We start from the raw sequence: 24,944 nt of genomic DNA, 5'->3' as shown, positions 1-24,944 counted from the left end.
AGCGGTTTGTTTTTACAGATCTAGGTGCTGCATATGTTTTTTCTGCAGCAGAGTACAGATGAACACACAGAAGAGACATGACAGCAAGAATCTTCTTCACGCTGATTTGCAGGGATTCCTCCTTTACTTTCTGGAGCCATGGGAGTTGGATGCTGGCTTGTCCTTGTGGCGTATCGAGGGATAATGATTCTTTTCTTGCATGGTTGCTATGGCAATGGTGAGGGATGAGGAAGCTATATCTAATGAGCCTGTCTTTGTGCTAAATTGTGTACACTTGACAGAATCAAGTGTTTTTGCGGTCTGTACTTTGGGTGGCATTACAAGTTATCCATCTGGAATTCTCTTACCTACCTTGGTTGGCCTCCATTTTTATTCTTTATTGATTTGTTGTTTCATGTTGTTTATATTCTTTTATTATTCGTTTCCTCATCCTTCCTTCATCTTTGGTGCTTTCCTCTTCTTTTCTGTCTCCTACCCCCTATGCATGCTGTTTTTTAAATTTTTTTGCATTGCAGAGGAAAGTGTTTTCGTTTGTCCTTTAAGAAAATGCCTAAATATCTAGTGGTGTTTTCATACGTTCCGCAATGCATTTTATGATCAGCAATAAAAAGATTATTTATACACATGTATGTGCTAAAGAACCCCAGCAAGAGGACTGAACCCTGGGGCACACCACAGCTCAGAACAGAGGACCTGGAGAGGAAGGATCAAGACCTCTCTTGCAGCTCTCTATCTTGGAGGAAAAAGGCGATCCACATCAAAACCTGAACCTGGATGCCTTGAGAGTCCTTCAGATGAGTGAGTAGAGCGATTCATAGTGTCGAAAGCTGCAGACAGTCAAGGAGGATGAGGGTCTCAAAAGCCACAGACAGTCAAGGAGGATGAGGATCTCAAAAGCCACAGACAGTCAAGGAGGATGAGGAGCTCAAAAGTGGTAGACAGTCAAGGAGGATGAGGGTCTCAAAAGCTGCAGAGAGTCAAGGAGGATGAGGATCTCAAAAGCCGCATACAGTCAAGGAGGATGAGGTTCTCAAAAGCAATTGACAGTAAAGTACGATGAGGCTCTCAAAAGCCACAAACAGTCAAGGAGGATGAGGATCTCAAAAGCAGTTGACAGTCAAGGAGGATGAGGATATCAAAAGCAGTTCACAGTCAAGGAGGATGAGGATCTCAAAAGCAGTTGACAGTCAAGGAGGATGAGGATCTCAAAAGCTGCAGACTGTCAAGGAGGATGAGGATCTCAAAAGCCGCAGTCAGGAAGGATGAGGATCTCAAAAGCCGTTGACAGTCACGGAGGATGAGGATCTCCCGAGGGCCTTTGTCCAAAGGGTGCAGAAAAGCAGGACAGATTCAGTTGCTCAAGCAGGGGGGACCTTGATTGAAGCTCATGCAATAAGTTTTGTAAGTCATCACAGAAGCTGCTGAGCACCCGTTTTCTCTAAGCATTTTCCTCGAGAAAGGGGTGTTGGCTAATAGTTGATAATAAGCAAGTATCGCTGGATCATCAGAGGACTTCTTCAGGAGGTGGGCGATGAGGGTATTCTTTTTTTATTTTTAAATGTATTTGTATTGTTTTCCATAACAGCAACAATATAGCAGTTCGACTCCCATAACCCTCTGCAAAAGTTATACAATCAAGTCCCAACAACAATATCCTGCTTCCGGAGCCGCCCAACCAAAGTGTCAGTCCAGAAAAACAGACACCCCTCGATCGGAAGGCAATGTACTTTGTTGGCCAAAGGCCAACCGCCTCATGTGTTTAGTATTAGAAAAATGTAGCCATAAACTTGACTGAAGTGCAGCCATTTTGAGGTGACTGAAATTGCCATTTTGTTTTCTCTAACGTTTGCCGTTTGCTTCATGTCAAAACTGCTTTGTTGAAATAGTATTCTGTCTACTGATGCATAACGCAAGGCCGCGAGAGACATGTTGAAACATAACGCAGTAACCCAGACAGAAATGGCCGGTCTCCTCCCTCACATATCCTTGGGAAGTAAGTTGCAAGGCATTCTAATCAGTACAGCAGGTGCCAGCTAGACTCGGAAACATAGTAGAAATGGTAGAAGCGAACATTAAATGATTTGAATTATGCTCTTCTTTGCTCTTCTTTGCGGCCCCCCTTTCCTGAGCCCTGTAGAACTTTGGTGAGCAAGTTGACCGCCAGCACACAAATAGAAACCAGGAGATAGCAAGGCCTGGAATGTGTCTCTCCCCTACGCACAGCTTGCTTGTAGAAACAGAAGCATTGTGTTCTTTAAACAAAGACTTATATATGTAGGTTCACGAAATTGCAAACTGTTGCTAAATTAATGTTTGAAGATGTCATACTCGTCACCATTGTCAATCATCGTGCCCAATTCAAAGGAAATGTATTAGGGGCGGAATTGGATGTGTCACTACTGATTGTAAGATGCTTGCTTTGTATATATGTAACTGTGGTAGGATTCTCGGGGCTCTTGCGTCCCCCGAGGTCTGGAAGACACACGTCGCGGGGCGTGGGACCCATTTGGCCAACTGAGACTATTTGCTTTGCAATAAACCCTAGATTTTGGGAATACAACCTTGTGTCTGGCGTATCAGTTTGTGTGTGGTGATTGTGCCTTGTTTCCACATGCAAGGGTCCCCTAGGGGCCCCTTCAAGATGGTGCCCGAATAGGGACCCTCCCCCACTTGTTCCATTGTGTACGTTGTAAGATAAGGAAGGCGAAGTGAACGGCAAGGACGGGACGACCGAGCCAGGATCAAGAGTTGTTCGGGGCGCCCCTGCGAAAGCGATGAGAGACTCCTTTGCAGATCTGCACACAACTGATCCCTGATCGACGTGCCCGGTCAGAGAACAAGGAGGCGAGGGTCCCGAAACGAGGCAGAGTGAGCCAAGATACGCAGACACAACATCATTGGTTGCGTCAGTATACGGACGAATTGTGTCTTGAAAAAAACAACTTGATTGATCAGGTGAGTCGTGCCCCGATTCAAAGTAATCCTGATATTGGTTGAGAGTTGATTTTGCAAAATCAAACACCCAGTGTAAGGTTGGTTAGCCAAGGGTAAGGTTAAAACATGCCTGGGGTATTGTCCACCCTAGTGAGATTTTTCCACTGCGGGAGTCAATTTTTGGAAACTGGCCAGGTTGCACCACCCGTGGGAACGCCGGCGTGTGATATGTATGTGAAATATGGTGTGGGAGCGATAATGTTTTGTGAGATTTGGCATAAGCAAACCAGAAAACAGGAAGATCTCCAGTGGCCGAATCATGGGAGTTTTGAAATGACGAGAATAGATAATTTGGAAAAGGTGTTGATGAAAAAGAAAACACGCCCTGCAGCATTTGATATTCTTAGAGACTGGAGAAGGGAAGCTATGCTTCGCTGGAGAAGTAGGGAGAAACATGCGTGCAGGAATAAGTCGAAAGCAGAGAGAGTGAGAGAAAAGGAGGAGGAGGAGTGGAATGATAGTTTGAGGAAATCAAATAGGCGCAACCAGTTGAGTATAGAAAAGATATACCCACAACGAGAGTTGCATTCATCAGACAAATTAATAAATAAAATATTAACTGACACAAAGCGAGGCCCAAGGGGAGAGACTAAAAAGACTGCATCAGTACCTATCGCTCAGCCCCATCCAGCTGCTCTGCCCCTCCCAATTGACCAAATACTGGCACAGCCACAGACCGCACAATCAGCGCCTCCCATTAGCCAGTCGTTGCAACAGTCATTTCCCGTTCCCGTTGTCCCATCTGCACCTCCCTCCCCAGAGATTGTTTCTGTCCCATTTGCCCCTCCTGTGATGGAACTTGAACTCGTTGAAACAGAAGAAGGGGCCGGACAAAGTGGATGTGCGAGAGTGACCCATAGTGCGATCAGCAAGGAGAGAAAGCGAGAGTTGCGAGAACAGGCTCAAATGTATATAAATGGGAATGATGCAACATCAGCGCTAGCTTCGATGTATGACTTCAGAAGGAGCAATGAAAGACAGGTAGTGTTGGAATGCATGGGGGAATACTTAGTGGCGAGATGGAAACAGTTAATTTGAAAGCTTCCGCCGCAACGATTGTTGGATTTGAATGCATTAGCGGGCTGTAGAGGGAGAGAGGAAGAGATAAGGGAACATGTAGACCGACTTTTTTAACTTAAGAATGAACTTGATGATGAATATGCTGAAATGTTTGCCACACCAGGGTATAGGAGTAAAGATATTAGGAGAGATAGGACGGAAGTGGTAGAGCCCTATATACAGCGGCGATATTTGCCGTCGAACAAGACAGACAGGCGATAAACTAAAAGTATGTGTAAGAGAGGCGTTAAAATAGATTTCCGATCCTAGCATCCCCACAATGGAAATACATGAAATATTTGATGAATACCCTTTGCCCATGAAAAGAAAAGCACTGCAGATAATGGCTGAACATCTGATAGACAAAGATATAAATGAGAAGAAAGCCAGTCCCCTTGAAATAATGGCAGTATATAAGAGAGCACTAGAATGTGGAACAGGAGAGACAGCCTTATCACTTGACCTGGGAATATTATTGCATATGAGAGAAGGGGGAGGGACAGTGAGTGTGGCATTTCCTATGAGAGAAGTGCCCCCTACTTATGTACCAAAGGTAGAGATTCCCGCAGTAGGCAATCAACCAGCGCGAGTAACGGAAGCGCATTATACCGCCCAATATGTACATGTCCCTTTTTCCAGACAGGAAGTAAATAACATAAAACAGACGATTCCCGATATAAGAAAGAATCCCGCGGGATTTTAGAAAGAAGTAGAGTCCTGCCTGCAATCATCCGTGCTCACCATGGGTGACATAGATCTAATATTTCCAGTAATCCTATTAGCAGGCATATGGAAGCAAATAAGAAAGGTGGATGATAAAACGGCCTACGGCGCCACATGGGCAAATTTAATAAAGGAAGATAGAGAAAAAGAGGTGGGGGGAAAGCCAGAGCCAAATATGGTGGCGTTACCAGCACGGATAATACAAAAATTGAAAGAAATTGTACCAGAGAAAAGAATTCAATGGGACAAATTGACTGCGTGTGTTCAGGGCAAGGATGAGTTAGCGACAGATTATATTAACAGATTTGAGGAAGTATTTACAGACTTCAGTGGACAGGATGTAGGCCCAGAAGCGGGAAAAAGACTATTTGTTTACAAATATGTGAGAGGGTTAATACTTCCAATTCAAAACTTAATAATGACCTCGGAAAGTGCATGGCAAGCCAAAACGTTGAGTGAAGTACTACATATGGCCCAATATTATGAGAACAGAGTGAACACAGAGAAAGAAAAATAGGTAAAGGATAGTTCGAATTTGAAAACAAGAGTGCTACTCCAGCAAGTGGTGGGACACAACAGAGGAAGAGGAAATGCACAAGGCAGAAGTAATTTAAATATGCATGGTGGGCCTCTGGGATTGAATCAGTGTGCATACTACAGAGAGGAAGGTCGCTGGCGAGCGCAATGTCAACATCTGCAGAATAGAAATGGGTATGTCCAAAGAAGTCAGCATAGGGGGCATCCAGGAACTAATGGGCAAAATAGAAATAGCATGCAGCAGCATCAGAATGGTCAAGGGAATGTTATCCAAAATCAGGACCTAGCACAGAATCAAACTTCTACTCCGAATCAGAGCCATCAAAACATGCAAAATGGAAATAGAGGTAGGGGCGGGAACATTTTTGATACCCGATCGGGTGCGTACTATAGTAATAGTAGCGATTACACATCAGATGATGTGTTGTTTCCCCAATAGGAAAGCCCAGGAAAGGGGTCGGAACCAGTGTCTATTCCCGTGAATCAGAAAGGACCCTACGTAGAAATGAAAGTCGGGAATGGAGAGCATAGCTTTCTCATAGATACGGGGGCGCAAAAGTTCTCAATAGATCATCCCTTGGTTCCAGAAATACCACTGTCAGGGCAAAGAAACATTTCAGTAGGATTTGCAGGCACCCCAGTGATAAATCGCATGTCCCAACCAGTAGCAGTGACATTAGGCCCATTCACTGAATATTGCCCATTTCTTTTAACAGAGAATTGTGGGGAGAACCTTTTGGGGTTAATTCTATTGAAAAAACTGAGTGAAGCTTTCCACTGTACACCAGATGGAGTATTTTTGACTATATCACCACAAAATGTACTGGTATCTAAATTTGTGTCCAAACCTTTGCCAGGAGAATTGAGTGAAGTGCCAACTTGTATATGGGCGATGAATGACAATGATGTGGGATGCTTGAAGATAGAGTGAGTGAAAATAGCCCTGGAAGAAGGAGTAGTGTTTCCGCGTATACCACAATACAAAATTTTGGCAGAAGGAGAGAAAGGATTGAAAAGTATTGTTTCTGATTTGGTAAGATTGGGAGTGATTGAAGAGATTACAGGCAGTACTTGTAACAGTCCCATTCTTCCGGTGTATAAGGAAGGAGGTAATGAGGTACCGTATCGTTTCATAATTGAAGTCCGAAGCACCTAGCAATATTGAAATGCGAGGCACATAAAAAAGTAACATGTAAAGTGGGAGTGGGAAACGCATTTGCAGACAGAATTGCGAAGCAAACGGCCACTGACTTGAGTACCAAAATGTTAACAGTACAGTCAGAGGAAGTGCCCTGCATGATAGAAAATGGAATTGCTACTGACAAAGAAATGCAGGCAGAAGCCACTGCAGATGAAATACAAGGGTGGGCTGAGGGCTCTGCTGAATTAGATCTAGAGGGTTGTTGGGTAGACAAGAAGAGTAGAAACTGGATGTTGCCCAATTCCTATGTAACTGCAATGGTCACGATGGCCCACAGCCCTACTCATGTCTGTGTCACAAAAGATAGTCCAGCATCTAGACACAGTATGGGAGAACACGCACATAAAAAATAATGACGAAAGGGGGGTTCAGAACTGCATCACGTGCCTACAACACAATGTGGGGAAGGGAACGGTGACTCCAACAGGCAGTTTTGGCCCTCCCTCTATGCCTTTTGAGGTAATCTTGCATGGCTCAAACAATTCATTTATCATCATCTAAGTACGTCTTCCGTCATAAGTGTTGAAGGGCCAACGTCCATGCTTCCTCAGCCCCTCCCAGGGTGAGGCAGGAATATGCAGCCCTGAAATGTAGGTGCCCTGATCTTGTCACCCGAGATATCTACCTACGTGGATCTCTTCGTCTCCATTTATTCAGTACTGTTGCGTCTCCAGCTTTTCCCTGTCTTGTAGCCTCTCTGCTGCAGAAGAACGCTAGAGGTGTCTAACTGCTATAACACCTCCGTGGAGTAAATTATAATGATAATGTGTTATTTATATAGTGCTTACACCTAAGTGCTTACAGAGAACTGGTATACATACAATATCACCCAACTGAAGTTGGTACTCTTTTTTTCCACCTGAGTCAGCCTTGCCGGGATTCGAACTTGCGACCTGCAGATCACACACAGATCACAGCAGAGATCACTCAAGCCGCTGAGCACACGCACATTTGTGGTAAGCACACTGAGGGCAGTGAGAATGCAGCACTGCGCTTGATTTGAGAGCTATAGCTATCAATGCCCATGGTCAGGCATAACAGTGCGCCTTGGGTATGGGGAGGCACAGTGACCCTCTGGTGATGCAAGGCCGTGCCATTTGAGAAATGTTCAAGAAATGTGTCCCACCCCTATTACCTACCTCAGTTTATCCGTTGCAAGCTCTGTAATGTGAGAGTCTGTTATCAAGGTCCTTCTGACATCATGTCTCCTGTGCATAAACCCTGGGTGCAACTTTGTGTCTCAGGAACGGGGAGCGGACGGTCTGCCATCTTACCCATGTCCTCAGGTGGCATGCTATTGATTATAAAAGCTGCAGACCAAGAAAGGGCGATCGCGCCAAGATTCAATTGCTGAGCTGGCATGTATCATGAATCAGACTGCTTGGTGCCAGGAAAATGATCAACATTCATTTTTATCATCAATTTTATGCGACGCTGAACAGTTAGAAGTTTTAATATTGATTTTCCTGGTTGGTTATCTGAACCTTCTGGTTCTCGGCAACCAAAGTATTAGTTGTATCCAACCTGCAGGGGTGACGACTATCTCATAAATTACTGCCGGGTAATGTGGGTGCTCCTGGGCCGGGCAGCCATACAAGAAACCCCTCCGTGGAGTAAATTATAATGATAATGTGTTATTTATATAGTGCTTACACCTAAGTGCTTACAGAGAACTGGTATACATACAATATCACCCAACTGAAGTTGGTACTCTTTTTTTCCACCTGAGTCAGCCTTGCCGGGATTCGAACTTGCGACCTGCAGATCACACACAGATCACAGCAGAGATCACTCAAGCCGCTGAGCACACGCACATTTGTGTTAAGCACACTGAGGGCAGTGAGAATGCAGCACTGCGCTTGATTTGAGAGCTATAGCTATCAATGCCCATGGTCAGGCATAACAGTGCGCCTTGGGTATGGGGAGGCACAGTGACCCTCTGGTGATGCAAGGCCGTGCCATTTGAGAAATGTTCAAGAAATGTGTCCCACCCCTATTACCTACCTCAGTTTATCCGTTGCAAGCTCTGTAATGTGAGAGTCTGTTATCAAGGTCCTTCTGACATCATGTCTCCTGTGCATAAACCCTGGGTGCAACTTTGTGTCTCAGGAACGGGGAGCGGACGGTCTGCCATCTTACCCATGTCCTCAGGTGGCATGCTATTGATTATAAAAGCTGCAGACCAAGAAAGGGCGATCGCGCCAAGATTCAATTGCTGAGCTGGCATGTATCATGAATCAGACTGCTTGGTGCCAGGAAAATGATCAACATTCATTTTTATCATCAATTTTATGCGACGCTGAACAGAAAAAGTTTTAATATTGATTTTCCTGGTTGGTTATCTGAACCTTCTGGTTCTCGGCAACCAAAGTATTAGTTGTATCCAACCTGCAGGGGTGACGACTATCTCATAAATTACTGCCGGGTAATGTGGGTGCTCCTGGGCCGGGCAGCCATACAAGAAACCCAATCTGTAACAAGGTTATTACCTTTTCAATGCCACTGCCTTCACATGTGAGCGGCGGCATCGGCATAGGAGGGAAGTGGGTCAGTAGGAACCCCTGCTGAGTAGTGTTCTTCGCATTCCTGCTTGTGACCTTTCATTGATGTATGTTTGATGATGGCCATCGATGCCTTCATTTTAAACTATGTTCTCATACTTGGTTTTGTGCAGTTATATTAAACTTGCAATAAAACTCTTGAATAAAAAAATAATTCTTGCATATGTTGTTTATTTATTTATTTGTACTGCGCCGGTAACCGGCAGGCATCAGGGCACTAACATATACACGAGCAGAACACCATTTGAAGACAGGATGCACATGAAAAGGACAGGCAGCTACTTTCTATGAGTTTGGCCAGAATTGTATGCAAAGAGCAGGGTTTTCAGTTGACCACGATATATCTTTTACTAGTTATTCTCTAAATTAATTAATTACACTTTTCTAAATGTTCCATAAAATTATTTTAACAGATACAATTTGTCAATACATGATAACTGGCTTTTTCAAGGTCATTAACACTCAAAAGAGGTTTCTCGAGTGCTCCAAGCATGTGGTTCCCATGGCTTCTCCAGATAACGGAGAACATGGGATGGTCTGGATAAACTGAACTTATAAAAAGGTCACTAACAATCTAAAAAGGGGCGTCATCAGCCCAAGGAAAGAGGAAGACCACTCTGTGGAGAAGGAGTGCCAGGGTTTTGCCAGGTTGGGTTTGTACGACTGACAAAAACACACCTAAGCCAGCCCTAAAGTGGTCTCCCATTGTCTGCACCTGCCTTTACAAAATGAATGAGGGTTTGATCTTGCGCACACACATACCTGGCCAGTGCAAAGTCCAACAACCAGGTCTGCGATGAAGGTGTCCTCTGTCTCTCCAGAGCGGTGGCTGACCATTACCCCCCAGCCGTTCTCCTGGGCAAGCTTACAGCTGTAATAGGATGGGTAAGAGAATGCAACAAGTTTAGCAACGATGTTCCCAACGCCACTGTGTACCCACAGACTCATTGATACCCCAGGTATGTGTAGAAGGCCCTTAGTTTGATTATAGGTGATTGGCTTGAAAGCGGGAAATTGTAAACAGAAAAGTTTGAAAAATGAAAGTTTGAGGCTGGAAACTATTTAGCTTCTTGATGCATTTGGTTTGTTAATGTTGTGTCTAGAGCGCCTTTCCTTCTGATTCCCTGCTGAGACCCCCCTGTCCTGCTCTTGCTCCCATCCCTGAATCCATGTTCCTGTTTCCATGCATCCTGTAGTCATGCATTTTTTTAACATTCTATAATAGGGAGGTACACCTTAGTTCTCCCTTTTGCTCAGATAAGACTCCACCCTCCTTTCCACAATACCAGGCATCCATTACCCTTTTAAAAAAGGTTGTTGCTCAACATTAAAACGAGTTGGCACCCTGCATAACCCCCCTGAAACTATCTTTCATCTGTCCACTAATTATTTTTTACTGTTGCTTCATTTTCAGGACTTTTACAAACGTATTCCCACGTTGGGTTTTCAAGCTTTTTTTTCAAAGTGTAATCTTTCAAACATGCATTGTCTAATTTAGCACCAGAAGACTGTAGGGTAGGGGTCCCCCACCTGCAGCGCTCCAAATGTTGTGGACAATGGCTCCCATTAGTGCTCACCTTTGTCTATGCTGGAGAGGGCTGATGGATCTGTAGTCCAAAGCAACTGGAGAGCCAAAGGTTTACAGACCCCTGCTGTCGGGTCTTTTATCCCCCCCTGGGAGATTGGGAGAAGATGTCCTGGATGGCTCAGCGTTTGCTGGCATGTGGCCTCCTGCGGCACATTTGCACTCTCTTGGCCCTCACCTTACACACAAACACACCAGAAATCTCTAGGTTTAAAAATCCAGAGAATGTGATTGATGGCGTTTTGAGCAAAAGGTGTGCAACATGTGCCACAGCCCGGGGATAGTGGGATATATTTTATGCAAATTCTTGCCATTTGGTTGATTTTTGTTAGCCTACAGTTTTGGGGTTTTAGTTTTTCACATTTGCATTCTAAAACAATGGTCCTCATTACAGGTCCGGCGGTAACCCTGCCGGTGCTACCGGCGGGTTGCTGCTGGACTCTCAAAATGTTACCGGCGCCTGACTTCCCGGTGCCACCGTGAGATTCCAAGTCCGGTGGCTCGGGAAGTCAAGCACCAGTAAAATGTAAGTCCCTTTTGGGCTCTATGGGAGTGGGAACACAGAAGCACCGGCACCGTTGCTAACAGCGGCTCCGGCAGGCAGACTCAGAGTTTGCCGATCCAGAAACAAGGGTGTCAGTGAGCTTACCAGGACCCTTGTTTCCAGACCGGCAGACCTATAATGAGGCCCAATATCTTGCCCACAAACTGTACACTCGTTATTGGAGCAAAGCAATGTGGGGAATATTTTTTGTGAACAATAGTTTGTGGGACTGTTATAATTTGCCATAAGGAAATGCCTGGATACTCCAAAAAAGTCAACCAGGTTGACAAATCTGGGGAAAAACAAGGCACCCCCCAAGATGTGTCACTCTTGCGAATTGAGTGAGGCGGGAAATATCTACGGTACTTACGCTCGGATGGCCTCGGTAACTGAGCCGATCTGGTTGACTTTGAGCAGGAGGCAGTTGCAAGCCTTGTCTTCCACGGCCTTTTCGATTCGCTTGGGGTTGGTTACTGTCAGATCATCCCCAACCACTTGGATGCCAACCTCAGCTGTGAACTTTGACCAGGCCTCCCAGTCGTCCTGGTCGAAGGGGTCTTCAATGGATACGACTGAAATCAATGAGACAGAAGGGAGGGATGGGGTCATTCTCTTGTACTAGGGTGGGCACGAGCAGACACAATCCAAATAGTGACCTCTGTGTTCACAATCCAAAGGGGTTGTAATTGGGGTGTAATGCTTCGATTTGAACTTTTAAGTACAATGAAGATTTAGCTCTCACTCAATGAAATACTACCACCAGACACAGAGGCGTCGCTATAGAGTGCGGGGGGGTGTGTGTATATACCCGGGTCTTTTGGTTGGTGCCCTGGATAGAATCTCAGGGGCTATAACCAAAAGGTTAGCTAGCCCCGAGTCCCGACAGTCCCAACATTAGCGCAGCCCCGGATCGTTTCCAGACCCAGCAACACCCTTGATGAGATGTGACACTGATGGATTCCAGCATACGTGTTTACTCTAGCATCAGGACCCACACAGCTGTCCCCTAGCACAAGGGTTTACTTATGAGTGCACAAGCACACAAACTCACACTAATGCAGGCTAGCATGTGGGGGTCACACGTGAGTTCTCCACCAGCAGCATTCCAGATGCTGCACTCCAGCAACAGAGTTTGCTCATGAGTTTATGAGTGCACTTATAGGGTATACGGTCATTGCATCGAATACAAAGCATTGACAAACCATACCATTGAAAAAATGCATCGAAATAAAAACATTGAATGCATTTCTTTCAGTGGTAAAGGGTTTAGTTTAGTAAAAAGTGTTTTAATGGTTTAAAAAGAGGGGTTGGGGGAACCCCCCCATAAAAATATATATTTTTTAAAAATGCATTCAATGGTTTTTTAGATGCTTTTTGTCAATGGTATGGTTGCCGATGGTTTGGCTGTCGATGCAATCACTAGGAACCCACTTATAGAAGGTCCCACCAGCATTTACTTTTCCTTGCCCTGGCAATAGTACACACACTGCAGACTGCACACAAAACGTTCACTCATGAGTCCACTAACACCAGGATGTGCACTGCAGCCCTTTACAGCCAGGATTCATTCATAGTGCGCTCGCTCCAGGATTGGCACACTAACAGCGGGCATCCATTCCCTGACCCCATGACTAGAAACGTCTGCAGCTAAATTCAGTAGCACAATGACTAGTGTCAGTGTTCACACTCACAACCAGTAGCATTCGGAAAGTGTCAGTAGTCACACTTGCAAGCTGTAGAGCCAGTATTACTGTTCACAAGTGTAGTCTTTGCACTCGTGATAGGCTCCGTTGGATGCATTTCTCCAGTTGGCAAAAGTGTACAAAGCAGGCATGCCGAAGGGGGCATGTATTTACATTTTAAAGCACACCCACAATTCACAAACAGGATGAATTTCGAAATGTGCAGAAAACATAAACATTCCCCTGTGCATGTTTACAGGATTCCCCTGTGCATGTTTACAGGATTCCCCTGTGCCTGTTTACAGGATTGCACTGTGCATGTTTACAGGATTCCACTGTGCATGTTTACTGGATTTCCCTGTGCATGTTTACAGGATTGCACTGTGCATGTTTACAGGATTCCACTGAGCATGTTTAAAGGATTCCCCTGTGCCTGTTTACAGAATTGCACTGTGCATGTTTACAGGATTTCCCTGTGCATGTTTACAGGATTCCCCTGTGCCTGTTTACAGAATTGCACTGTGCATGTTTACAGGATTTCCCTGTGCATGTTTACAGAAATCCACTGTGCATGTTTGGAAGAGGCAGGGCGGGGTGGGGGGTTAGGACGGGTGAGGGAGAGGATCTTGTGGGGGACACGCAATGCATGTGATGGGTTAATTCTGATCCTTTCAAGCATTATTTGAATGGCTTTTCTGCTTGAATTTCAATCCCTCAGTAAAAGGATAGAAATGCATTTTTGGGAGATTTCACAAGAACAGATCATTGAAGGGCGCTTCACAGTGGGGTGTGCTTGCAGCACGCATGAGGGTGCTCGGAGGCTGTCATTCAGTAATGTCAGGACTGTGCTCCTAACAATTAGGCCTGCAAGTAGGTGGCCAGCGCATCGTTTGCATGGGCGAGAAAACCCCAGAAAGGCATGTCACCCTTCTTAGTAAGCCGCCCCTGCCCAATTCCAACAACGGGACATTTAAGTCTCTGCGCTATTTCTATATAGGCATTTCTTAGTGACTCGGACCCATCGTTGGGGGGATCATATCACCCCGCCTTTTCTGTGCAAGTGATTTTTCTACGATTATTTTCTTCTTTTGATGGCAATAGGAACCGGTTGACGCACTTGACACACATTGTTTTAATGGGCACATAATAGCGAAATAAATGCAATGATAAAACCTAAAGCAACAATAATTCAATTATATGATAATATAACATAATCATTGCTTTTACTGTCCGCAGAAACGATTTTACTTCTGTAAATGATGTCGAATGAGACAGCTTCACCCCTTGCTTTCAACAAATGCACTGATGTTGCTGTCCTTCCTGCAGGCCCTGAGAGTGCTGACTCTGGCTGTGCAGCCCACCAGGGGTTTGGGGGTTTCTGATCTGGATGCAATTTACTGCTCATCTCTAATCAAAAAGGACGAGCATACCCGCCCTTGCCCTAGCCAAAATAGTCAACGGCTAGGGATGATGGGATTTGTAGTCCAAAACATCTGGAGAGACACAGGTTGCTGACCCCTGCGCTAGGGCAATCCATGGATTGATGCTGTGTGATGAGGGGTGCAGATGGTGGTGAGCAGAGCCCAGAGGTTCCTTTCCTGCTTAGCATCTTGGGAGGAAGGTCTGTCTGAAGGCTACTGCTGGTGGCCGGGCACATCCAGACAAGCCCAGCAGAAGGTAGATGGCTGTCCTTTGCCCTGGCTGTAGCTTTGCCGAAACCCCAGACACCATGGTTGAGTTTTTCCTGATGACTTTATTTTTGGAAATGCTCTTAAAGTGAGCGAAGGACAGCTCGGATTATGTGGGCTCCAGGTGAGAAGCAAGTCTCTCTCTTGTGTTTGTTACCCTGAAGAGGTAGTGGCTCAGCTGGGAAGCTGCTCTGAACAACTGCTTGGGGCCGCTCTTTGGTGCGAAGCTCTATATGAGGCTGAAAGTGGACTCTGATTGTTTTGTTTGCTGTCATGTGCAGGGACGTCATTTCACCAAAATGCCAAGTGTAGCTGAAGTGACATCATACGACCCATGACCTCTTCTGACATCACAGCAAGTGATGTAATTTGACCTCATGCCGAAGTGATATCACGGGAAGCAATGGAACACAACCTTTCAGCCCTTGGCAGAACAGGAAGTGGTGTGACATAGCATTGTTCCTAAGTACAGTACGAAAAATATGGTTACAATATTACTATAATGTGATATACATTTCATACAAGAATGGATCGCCATATGCATCGCTAAGACCAGTGTGTATGGGCCCATATTACCAAATTACTGTGAATGTAAGCGGACATCCAAGGCCAAATGATAATGATGTGTTATTTTATAGCACTTACGCTTAAGCGCTTTATATAGAACAAATATACATACAATATCACCCAACCTGTGTTGGTACTCATTTATCGACCTTAGAAGGATGAAAGGCTGAGTTGAGGTGTTTAAGAAGAGACTAAATCAGTGACTCACCCCCTGAAGTGTGCCTGAAATAAACCTTTAATGTGTCTAGCAATTATTGTATAGAATTCCAGAAAGACAAATTATTTTGTATTCCTATTCCTTCTTTTTTAGGTGGCCTGAACAAGAAAGCCAGCCACTCCAGAAGGAAAGAGCCACATGGTGCTGGCCAGAGCCCAGGAGCTTGCATTTAAAAAAGAAAAAAAAGTTATTTTTTCAGTTTTTTTGTAGGGGTAGCAAGGGAGCCACCTACATGACATCCCTGGTCATGTGTTCAGGAGGCTGAGAGCGCAGATGCTGGACTCCCATGGGTTGTAAATACAGAGTCTTCTATGTTCTTTGGAAGGTGCGCCTGTATAACTAGGGACGGACCCTATTTTTAGGAAACGCCCTGGAAAGAAAGGCTCTTTAAGGCCTGAGTGGTGAGTTTGTGACTAGTGAGCCATCCTCCACCTAACACCCTTCTGCCAGAACAGCAGTGGCTGGTGTTTGTTTCGACATGCCACCCCCCCTGTGAAGGTGGCCCAGCCTGAGGTGGACTGGGAACCAAAACTGACCCATCTAAGTAGGGTTTGAATATTTGGAAAAAATTGGTAAAAATGTTGAATTTTAAAGTACATTTGTCCCTATATAATGATTACATTGTAGGAAAAGGTAACAAAAAACAGGTTTGTTAGTAGTGGGGAATTGAATAATGGAAGCTGTATAACAAATCCTTTACTTCAAATGGATGTGAAGGAGGGTTTAAGATGAAAGGAAGGTGGCAGTGTGGATGGGAGAGAGGGTAAGAGGAGAAGAAAACCAGGGCACATACACAATAGTGGCCATTGGTGGAGAGGCCCAGCGGGACATTTCCAGGGTTCCCTATGGGCGAATCTAACACTGGATATGTGTTTTGGACTCAGATATATAATGTTGAGGGATGTCAGAGTAATACAATTCACATGCAGCATGATTCGAAGTCTCCCCCACATTGTACAACATATTTACCAAACCCCTTTTTCGATGATTTGGATCATCTCGGTATCACCAACACTAATTACGCAGATGATACCCAGATCCTCCTTCCACTTTCTGGAGATTATGGAGATTATGGAAAGGATTTGGCCTTGCTAAATAGGGTGTACATCATCATTCAGGCATGGATGGCAACTCATGGACTATGCCTGAATGATGAGAAAACGGAGCTTATCATCCTGGGTACTACGTCCAGTTTAAAGAAACTCAGCCCGGCCTACAACTCCTTCATGATAGATGGAAACAATATGAAAGTTGGACAGGAGGTCAAAACATTAGGATTCTACTTGGATTCTAACCTTTCCTTCAAAAGACAACTGAGTTCCCTGGCATCCTCATCTGCATACACGTGCAAATTAATCCGCTCAGCTAAACCATTTCTATCAGGCAGCTAGCTGCCTCACACTCGCTAGATCCCTTATACCATCCCGCCTTGACAACTGTAACGTCCTTTACCTGGGAACCTCCAAGGCTACCACCAGCAAGTTACAAACCCTCCAGAACAACGTCCTGAGAGCAGCCCTAGGCATCCCCAGAAGAGAGCACATTTCAGGACTCAGCCAACAGAACAACTGGCTCTCCACTAGAGACAAAGTTCTCCTAAAAGCGGCATCACTTACCTACAAATCTCTTAACAATGCTGCCCCGATCTACTTGATTAACAGATTCTATAGACAAGCTTCCTCGAGACCCCTCAGAACTGCATACAAAGACTGCCTCTCTGTCCCAAACTTCAAACTTGCTACTATAGGAGGCAACAGCTTCCCGGTAAAAGCAGCCAAACTATGGAGCTCCTTGCCTCCCAACCTTAGAGTAGACATGCCCTACCTGAATTTCCGTTCCAAGGTAGTTTCATGGCTGAAATTGAAGGACCACCAAGACAGCTAAGTGCCAAGGCTATGCCTTCATGCTATCCGCACACTGTGTAACCACATGTGCCCACTTTGTACTCTTGCATGTACTGTATACATTGCCTGTTTTCCTATTATGCTTTGTATACACTCCCTTTGCTAATATGTACATGTTATACTTTGTAACTAAGCTTCGCATATTCTTGTAAATGCTGCACCCTGATACCCCTGGGTATATCTGTGCATTATAAATAATAAAAGAAAGAAACAAACAAATAAAATAAAGTACATTGAAGTCAAATAAAGTTTAAACCGTACATGAAGAATATTGCTGATATAATAATACATAACAAGAACTATTACAAGGAATAATTACATAATACATAAGTACAGTAAAAAATGTTATTTATTTTGTTAGTGAAATAGTGCTTAATCAGATGAATTTAAAGTATATATTTTCTTAGTGTATGCAACTTGAAGTATGCTATTGTAGTGGTGTTCCTGTCTTGGGCCTTTTCTGCAGCTGATTGTATGTTATCATTGTTGAAATACACATTTTGTTCGCTTGGAAGATGAACTTGAAGTCTTATTGTTGTATGCATAAGGCAACAGCTCCCACTTGTGGTGATAACATGAAATGCATATTTTGTTTGCCAGGAACATGAACTTGAAGTCTATTGTCTTATACATAAGGCAACAGCGCCCTCTAGCGGTGATAACAGGTGAAGCGGGCAGGGTGGCTTTAGACAAAAATACCTCTGGCATTTTATTATATAATATAATTATTATTATTAATATGGTATTTATTGAGCATGGACCTTGTTTCGAGAAGCAACAGAGAGCTTTAGAGAGGTATACAACAGCACAGAGACACAACGTGATGGCCTAGGTGTGAGGAGGAGAGATTCGTTGAAGAGGTGGGTCTTGAGTTCTTTTCTGAATTGTAGGAGCGTGGGGGCGAGTCTGATGCTGACGGGGAGGAGGTTCCATAGTCTTGGTACATAGGCACAGAAGACTTATTTTCTGGTCCTTTCCTTTTTGTAGCAGAGGATTTCAAGTCTGCACGTGTCCTGGCTTGTGGTGGTGCGCTGCCCGCCGGAGATGCTGAGTAGTTGGGTGACTTGAGGACGACTGCCTTAGCTACAGTAAACATTAGCTACATTATAAATATTATGCTTTACATTGGTGCTAGTACACCCCAAGCATGTGCCATCTTACTCATCTGCTTCAGAACTGTGATGTTGATGGGACTTTAAAAGTCCAACTATCACATGTTATAGGTTTAGGAATAGATTTGCAATTTTGAAGTAATTATAACATTTCATTTTTGTTTCATTTAGGTTTAATTTCCTACTCTTAAAAAGGCACCCTCTGGGGTAGAGCCACACAGGCTTGCTGGGCGATATCATCTGGCAGATCTACAGCACAAGCTCTACTTTTGAGGCCTGCATGCCATGCCGGCAGAAGCATTTAGGATTTCGGTGCTGTGATGAAGTCGCAGGTTTGAAGTTGGTAGATCCTGCTGGGAAAAACATGGGCGGCTGGAGGGCCACCACCCGCTCTGTGATGAGGTACATGGAGCATCCCCCGGGTTCCACCTAGGTTCCCTGGCCCATGTCTACCCTTTGGTGTTCATCAAGGGTCCCCAGTCCTTGCCTGTTATACCACCATTCTAGCACCTCTGCTGTAGCCCAACTAATGACTTCCACTCCCCTACAAAGTCCTAATAGTAACCGGTTTTTATGGAAAACGGCAATCTTGAGATGAGAATGGATCTCTTTGAGAACTTGTTACCATTAGCTGAGTGTGCCTTGCATGGTCGTGGGGGGGGAGGGGGTAGCCAGTGCAGTGGAACCTGTTTACAGCCAGGAGAACACAGGGCCTTGAAGCCGTAGATAGCAGTAGTTTGCATCTCTGAAGGCGGGGCAGACTGCTGCCGGCTCCCCGGAGCGAGCCCACTAGTCCTACCCTCTGATACACACTGGCCAGGTGTGCTGAAGCCTGGCATCTGCTGACCCAGGTGTGGAACCGAAGCCTGCAGCCCAGGACCACGTGAGCCGTGACAGGGGGAAGGGATCACCTGAAACACTTTGGGGTCTAAAAAAGAAAGACCAACATTATGATGGCCATTGGACCGAAGGTGATTGTGCACCTTACAGCTGTCCACTCTGACCTTTGCACTGAGCACTGTCATGGCCAAAGGATCAGCAAGCAACTCAAGAATCTGATATTGGGGTTCAGAATGGTTTATTTGACCAACAAAATAGGTAAAGGGTTTAGGGTGGGCTGGTTATGAAAAGGGGTCAAGGAACAAATGACGAGCAGTCGGGCCCTGCCTCCTGGCGTTCAGACTAAAGTTACTCACATACTGGTGGTGTGTGTCTCCGGTACGTCTTCTGCGACTTTGCCGATTCGTCGCTGTGTCGACGCACAGTCATGATGTTGATCTTTCTTTAAGGCCGACATCATGACTGTCCGTTGACACAGCGACATACTAAACTCACAATTTACAATCACAAGCAACAGTTCCAGGGTTGACACTCCTAGGCATGAGTGTCACAAGTCGCACAACAAGTGTCAGGATTATACCTTACATGCTAAAAGGGGAGAATTCATCCTTTCAGGCACCAGTGTTGGATTTACGTTCACAGGTGGGAAAATCCTGATTCATGCTTTGCTTACAGACACTAATGTCAGAAGGGTTTTTTGCTCACAATCAGTAGCATCAGGCTTCCAAGTGTCAGCATCAATGTTAGGAACGCGACGTAAAAGTACTTGAGTGAACATTTATTTTTTCGAAGCATTTAATGTTAAAGATTCACACTCTCAAGCACGAGTACCTGGGTTGAAGCTCACAAGGCCAAGTACGGCCAACTACCTGCCTGTCTGTGGCCTTGGGCTGGCCTGTGCCTGCTGCCTCATGCCGTCCTACCATCAGGCGCTCACTCTCTTCCATCTCCGGCTGCCCAGCACATGCCCTTTGCCAGCTGGGCTACAGGACCGTGCACCGGACTGCTGCATTGCTCGGTGCTTCCACCGCCTGGCGGCCGCTCCCTCACCTGGGCCTTTCCGAATTTGCATCCGGGCAAAGCCCCCCCCACCTGGCTGTCTGTGGCTGTCAGCAGATGGCAGCAGCCATTGTCTTTTCTTTCCATATCGGTTTCTTTTACTTATGATGTCTGTGTCATTTTCCTTACTGTGTTGCTCCCATCGCTTCCCGCTGGCCCCATCCTTCGCCCCACCGGCGCCCACCCCACCTGCATGTGTGGGCATTCGTCAACTTAACATCTTTGTGGTGCCCGACTATTCTCCTTCTTGGCAGTTGTTTTCATTTTCCATCTTTTGAATATCAGGTTTCTTCTTTACTAAACCTATACCTATTGCTTTTCTATTAATGTATCGCCCACCCCCCTGGACCTCCTAATTCGTTATGTTTCGACCTTTAAGTCCTTTTATCTCCTCTTTTTCTCCTGGGGCATTTTAATCTCCAGCTGGTCACAATCCACTCCACAGTTCCACTTTTTGCTGTTGTTGACTCTTATTTTCTCTCCCCATCTCATATCACTGGTTCCTCCTTGGGTCTCATTTTCTCTTCCTCTTTATTTCTTACTCCTGTCGGGACCCTCCCCTTCTACTGCTCTGATCATTCTCTTCTTACTTTTCCTTATTCCCCTGCCTCTCTTGCCTGTTCTCACCCTGTTTCCTCTTGACACGATCTTCAGTCCTTTGACCCTTCTTCATTCATCTCCTCCCTTCCATCCCTGTTCTCACCCTGTTTCCTCTTGACACGATCTTCAGTCCTTTGACCCTTCTTCATTCATCTCCTCCCTTCCATCCCTGTTCTCACCCTGTTTCCTCTTGACACGATCTTCAGTCCTTTGACTCTTCTTCATTCATCTCCTCCCTTCCATCCCTGTTCTCACCCTGTTTCCTCTTGACACGATCTTCAGTCCTTTGACCCTTCTTCATTCATCTGCTCCCTTCCATCCCTGTTCTCACCCTGTTTCCTCTTGACACGATCTTCAGTCCTTTGACCCTTCTTCATTCATCTCCTGCCTTCCATCCCTGTTCTCACCCTGTTTCCTCTTGACACGATCTTCAGTCCTTTGACTCTTCTTCATTCTTCTCCTCCCTTCCATCCCCGTTCTCACCCTGTTTGCTCTTGACACGATCTTCAGTCCTTTGACTCTTCTTCATTCTTCTCCTCCCTTCCATCCCCGTTCTCACCCTGTTTGCTCTTGACACGATCTTCAGTCCTTTGACCCTTCTTCATTCATCTCCTCCCTTCCACCCCTGTTCTCACCCTGTTTCCTCTTGACACGATCTTCAGTCCTTTGACCCTTCTTCATTCATCTCCTCCCTTCCATCCCTGTTCTCACCCTGTTTCCTCTTGACACGATCTTCAGTCCTTTGACCCTTCTTCATTCATCTCCTCCCTTCCATCCCTGTTCTCACCCTGTTTCCTCTTGACACGATCTTCAGTCCTTTGACCCTTCTTCATTCATCTCCTCCCTTCCATCCCTGTTCTCACCCTGTTTCCTCTTGACACGATCTTCAGTCCTTTGACCCTTCTTCATTCATCTCCTCCCTTCCATCCCTGTTCTCACCCTGTTTCCTCTTGACACGATCTTCAGTCCTTTGACCCTTCTTCATTCATCTCCTCCCTTCCATCCCTGTTCTCACCCTGTTTCCTCTTGACACGATCTTCGGTCCTTTGACCCTTCTTCATTCATCTCCTCCCTTCCACCCCTGTTCTCACCCTGTTTCCTCTTGACACGATCTTCGGTCCTTTGACCCTTCTTCATTCATCTCCTCCCTTCCACCCCTGTTCTCACCCTGTTTCCTCTTGACACGATCTTCAGTCCTTTGACCCTTCTTCATTCATCTCCTCCCTTCCATCCCTGTTCTCACCCTGTTTCCTCTTGACACGATCTTCAGTCCTTTGACCCTTCTTCATTCATCTCCTCCCTTCCATCCCTGCTCTCACCCTGTTTCCTCTTGACACGATCTTCAGTCCTTTGACCCTTCTTCATTCATCTCCTCCCTTCCACCCCTGTTCTCACCCTGTTTCCTCTTGACACGATCTTCAGTCCTTTGACCCTTCTTCATTCATCTCCTCCCTTCCACCCCTGTTCTCACCCTGTTTCCTCTTGACACGATCTTCAGTCCTTTGACCCTTCTTCATTCATCTCCTCCCTTCCATCCCTGTTCTCACCCTGTTTCCTCTTGACAAGATCTTCAGTCCTTTGACCCTTCTTCATTCATCTCCTCCCTTCCATCCCTGTTCTCACCCTGTTTCCTCTTGACACGATCTTCAGTCCTTTGACCCTTCTTCATTCATCTCCTCCCTTCCATCCCTGTTCTCACCCTGTTTCCTCTTGACACGATCTTCAGTCCTTTGACCCTTCTTCATTCATCTCCTCCCTTCCATCCCTGTTCTCAGCCTGTTTCCTCTTGACACGATCTTCAGTCCTTTGACCCTTCTTCATTCATCTCCTCCCTTCCATCCCTGTTCTCAGCCTGTTTCCTCTTGACACGATCTTCAGTCCTTTGACCCTTCTTCATTCATCTCCTCCCTTCCATCCCTGTTCTCACCCTGTTTCCTCTTGACACGATCTTCAGTCCTTTGACCCTTCTTCATTCATCTCCTCCCTTCCATCCCTGTTCTCAGCCTGTTTCCTCTTGACACGATCTTCAGTCCTTTGACCCTTCTTCATTCATCTCCTCCCTTCCACCCCTCGACATTTTATCTTCTTGGTGTTGATTCTTTTGCTTCCCTTCTTTCATCTTCCATTTGCACGACTCTTCCTTCTCCCTTTTGCTCATCTCACAAGCCCCCTCAACCTTGGCTTACCCCCACGTTTTTTCTCGGCGTCTCTTGTGCCGGGCTTAGTGTTGGTGGCAGAAGTCACAATCAACTTTTGATTGTCTTAGTCTTTCTCTGCTTCATTCTGACTTTGACTACTGGCTTCTCTCTCTTCTTATCCCTGTCGTCTTTTTCAAATCTTAAATCACATTCTTTCTCCCGCTCCTCCTGAACCCTCTCATTCTTCATCTCTTTCTGCTTCTGACTTTGCTTCTTTCTTCTCATCTAAAGTTACTCTTCTAGGGTCTTTTACGGTCTTGCATTACACCTGCCCCTCTCCTTCGGCTCACTCATCTCCTCCACCCCACCCAATTCCAATGTCCTCATTTGTCCTAATTCAATGAACAATATCTCTTCTTTCCTTTCTAAAGCCCATCCCACTGCTGCTCAATCCGACTCTCTCCCTTCTTCTCTTATTCCCACAGTCTGTCCCTAGTTGGCCTCTCTCTTCAATCTCTCAATCTCCAATTGTCTGTTTTTCCTTCTTCTCTTAAATGTGCTACTATTCTTCCAATACTTAAAAAGCCTACCTTGGACCCCTCTCTCCCTTCTAACTATCGCCCCATCTCACCTTTACCTTTTCTTTCCAGAATGTTGGAACGTATTGCCCATGTCCTAGTTTCTTCCCACATCACCACTGCCTCTCTTCTTCCTATCTACCAATCTGGGTTCCATCCTTTCCATTCTACTGAAACTGCTCTCCTTCGGTTTGCGATTCACTTTTTGCTGCTCGTCACTATATGCAATCCTCTCTCTTGATCTTACTCGACTTGTTAGCTACTCTCTGTCCTGGGCTGGCTCAAGTTCCCCTGTTCTCCCTCTTCACTTTGGTGTTCCTCAGGGCTCCGTTCCCAGTCCCCTTCTTTTTTCTTTATACACCATACCTCTTGCCTCTCTTATTGCTTCTTTTGGCCTTTAACATCACTTTTATGCTAATGACACTTAGCTTTTCCGCTCTTTTTCTTCATTTCCCCTTCTATTCATGAGACTCTCTCCTCCCGCCTTCTCGTTATTCAGTCTTGGATGACAGCTCACTATCTCCATCTAAATCCCTCCAAGACGGAAGTCCATTTCTTTCCTGCATCTACTATACATCCACCTTTGCCTTTTCCTCCAACTCTTTCCCCCTTCTCCTCTCCCCATTTTCTCCTCTGCTAGAACTCTGTGGGTTATTATTGATTCTTCCTTATGTTTCTCCTCTCACATCTCCGCTGTTGCCCACTCCTCTCGCTTTCATCTTTATAGGCTTTAGGCTAGAATTTTTATTTCTTTTAAATGAAATTAAAATTCTTGTCTCTTTATTAATCTTCTCTCGCTTATTTTGCTGTTCTTTTCATCTTCTTGCGCTTCCTGCTATCCGTCTACCTCCAGTACGTTCCATCTTTAACTCTTTTATTCATCTTCTCTTCTCCATCTCTTCTCGTGACTCTATTTCCTCTACTCCAGTCTCCCTCCACTGGCTTCCTTTCGAATTGCATCTGCTTTTCAATTTCCTTTGCCTGGTTATTTCATGTCTTTATAGCCTTGCCCCTCCCTATTTCTCCTTCCTGATTTCCTTCTATGTTCCTTCACACTTTCTTCATTCTCAATCTCTGTTCTTACTTAATGTTTCCCACCCCCCTTTGTGCCAATTCCCGCTTTCGATCCTTTTCTCTTCTTGCCCCTAAACACTGGAACACTCTTCCTCTTCCCCTGTTTCATTCTCAGCTCAAAACCCATTGGGCCTCATTACACGGAGTGCGGTTCATGCCGGTAATTTACCGGTACCGCCTTGGAGGAAAGGGGAATTAGCGCCCTATTCCAAGGTTGCTCCTCCATTGCCCTTCCCCATTCCCATTTTTGCCCCATAGGGCTCTATGGGAATGGGGAAGGC

General features: G+C 45.5%; 1 protein-coding gene across 1 annotated transcript in view; it reads right to left on the bottom strand.

Annotated features, from left to right (window-relative positions):
- The window catches only part of ENO2 (enolase 2), a 120,986-nt gene that overhangs the window by 17,987 nt on the left and 78,055 nt on the right, over nt 1–24,944 (bottom strand). Inside the window, exons 9-10 of the mRNA XM_069650646.1 lie at nt 11,575–11,776; nt 9,838–9,946 (exon numbers count right to left, since the gene is read on the bottom strand). Of these exons, the coding sequence (XP_069506747.1) occupies nt 9,838–9,946; nt 11,575–11,776 (311 nt within the window). The remainder of the gene's footprint in view (nt 1–9,837; nt 9,947–11,574; nt 11,777–24,944) is intronic.

Source organism: Ambystoma mexicanum, chromosome 3p (assembly GCF_040938575.1).
Source record: "Ambystoma mexicanum isolate Mex_15411 chromosome 3p, UKY_AmexF1_1, whole genome shotgun sequence".
NCBI classification, from domain to species: domain Eukaryota; kingdom Metazoa; phylum Chordata; class Amphibia; order Caudata; family Ambystomatidae; genus Ambystoma; species Ambystoma mexicanum.
This window is presented reverse-complemented; position numbering and strand designations above follow the sequence as displayed.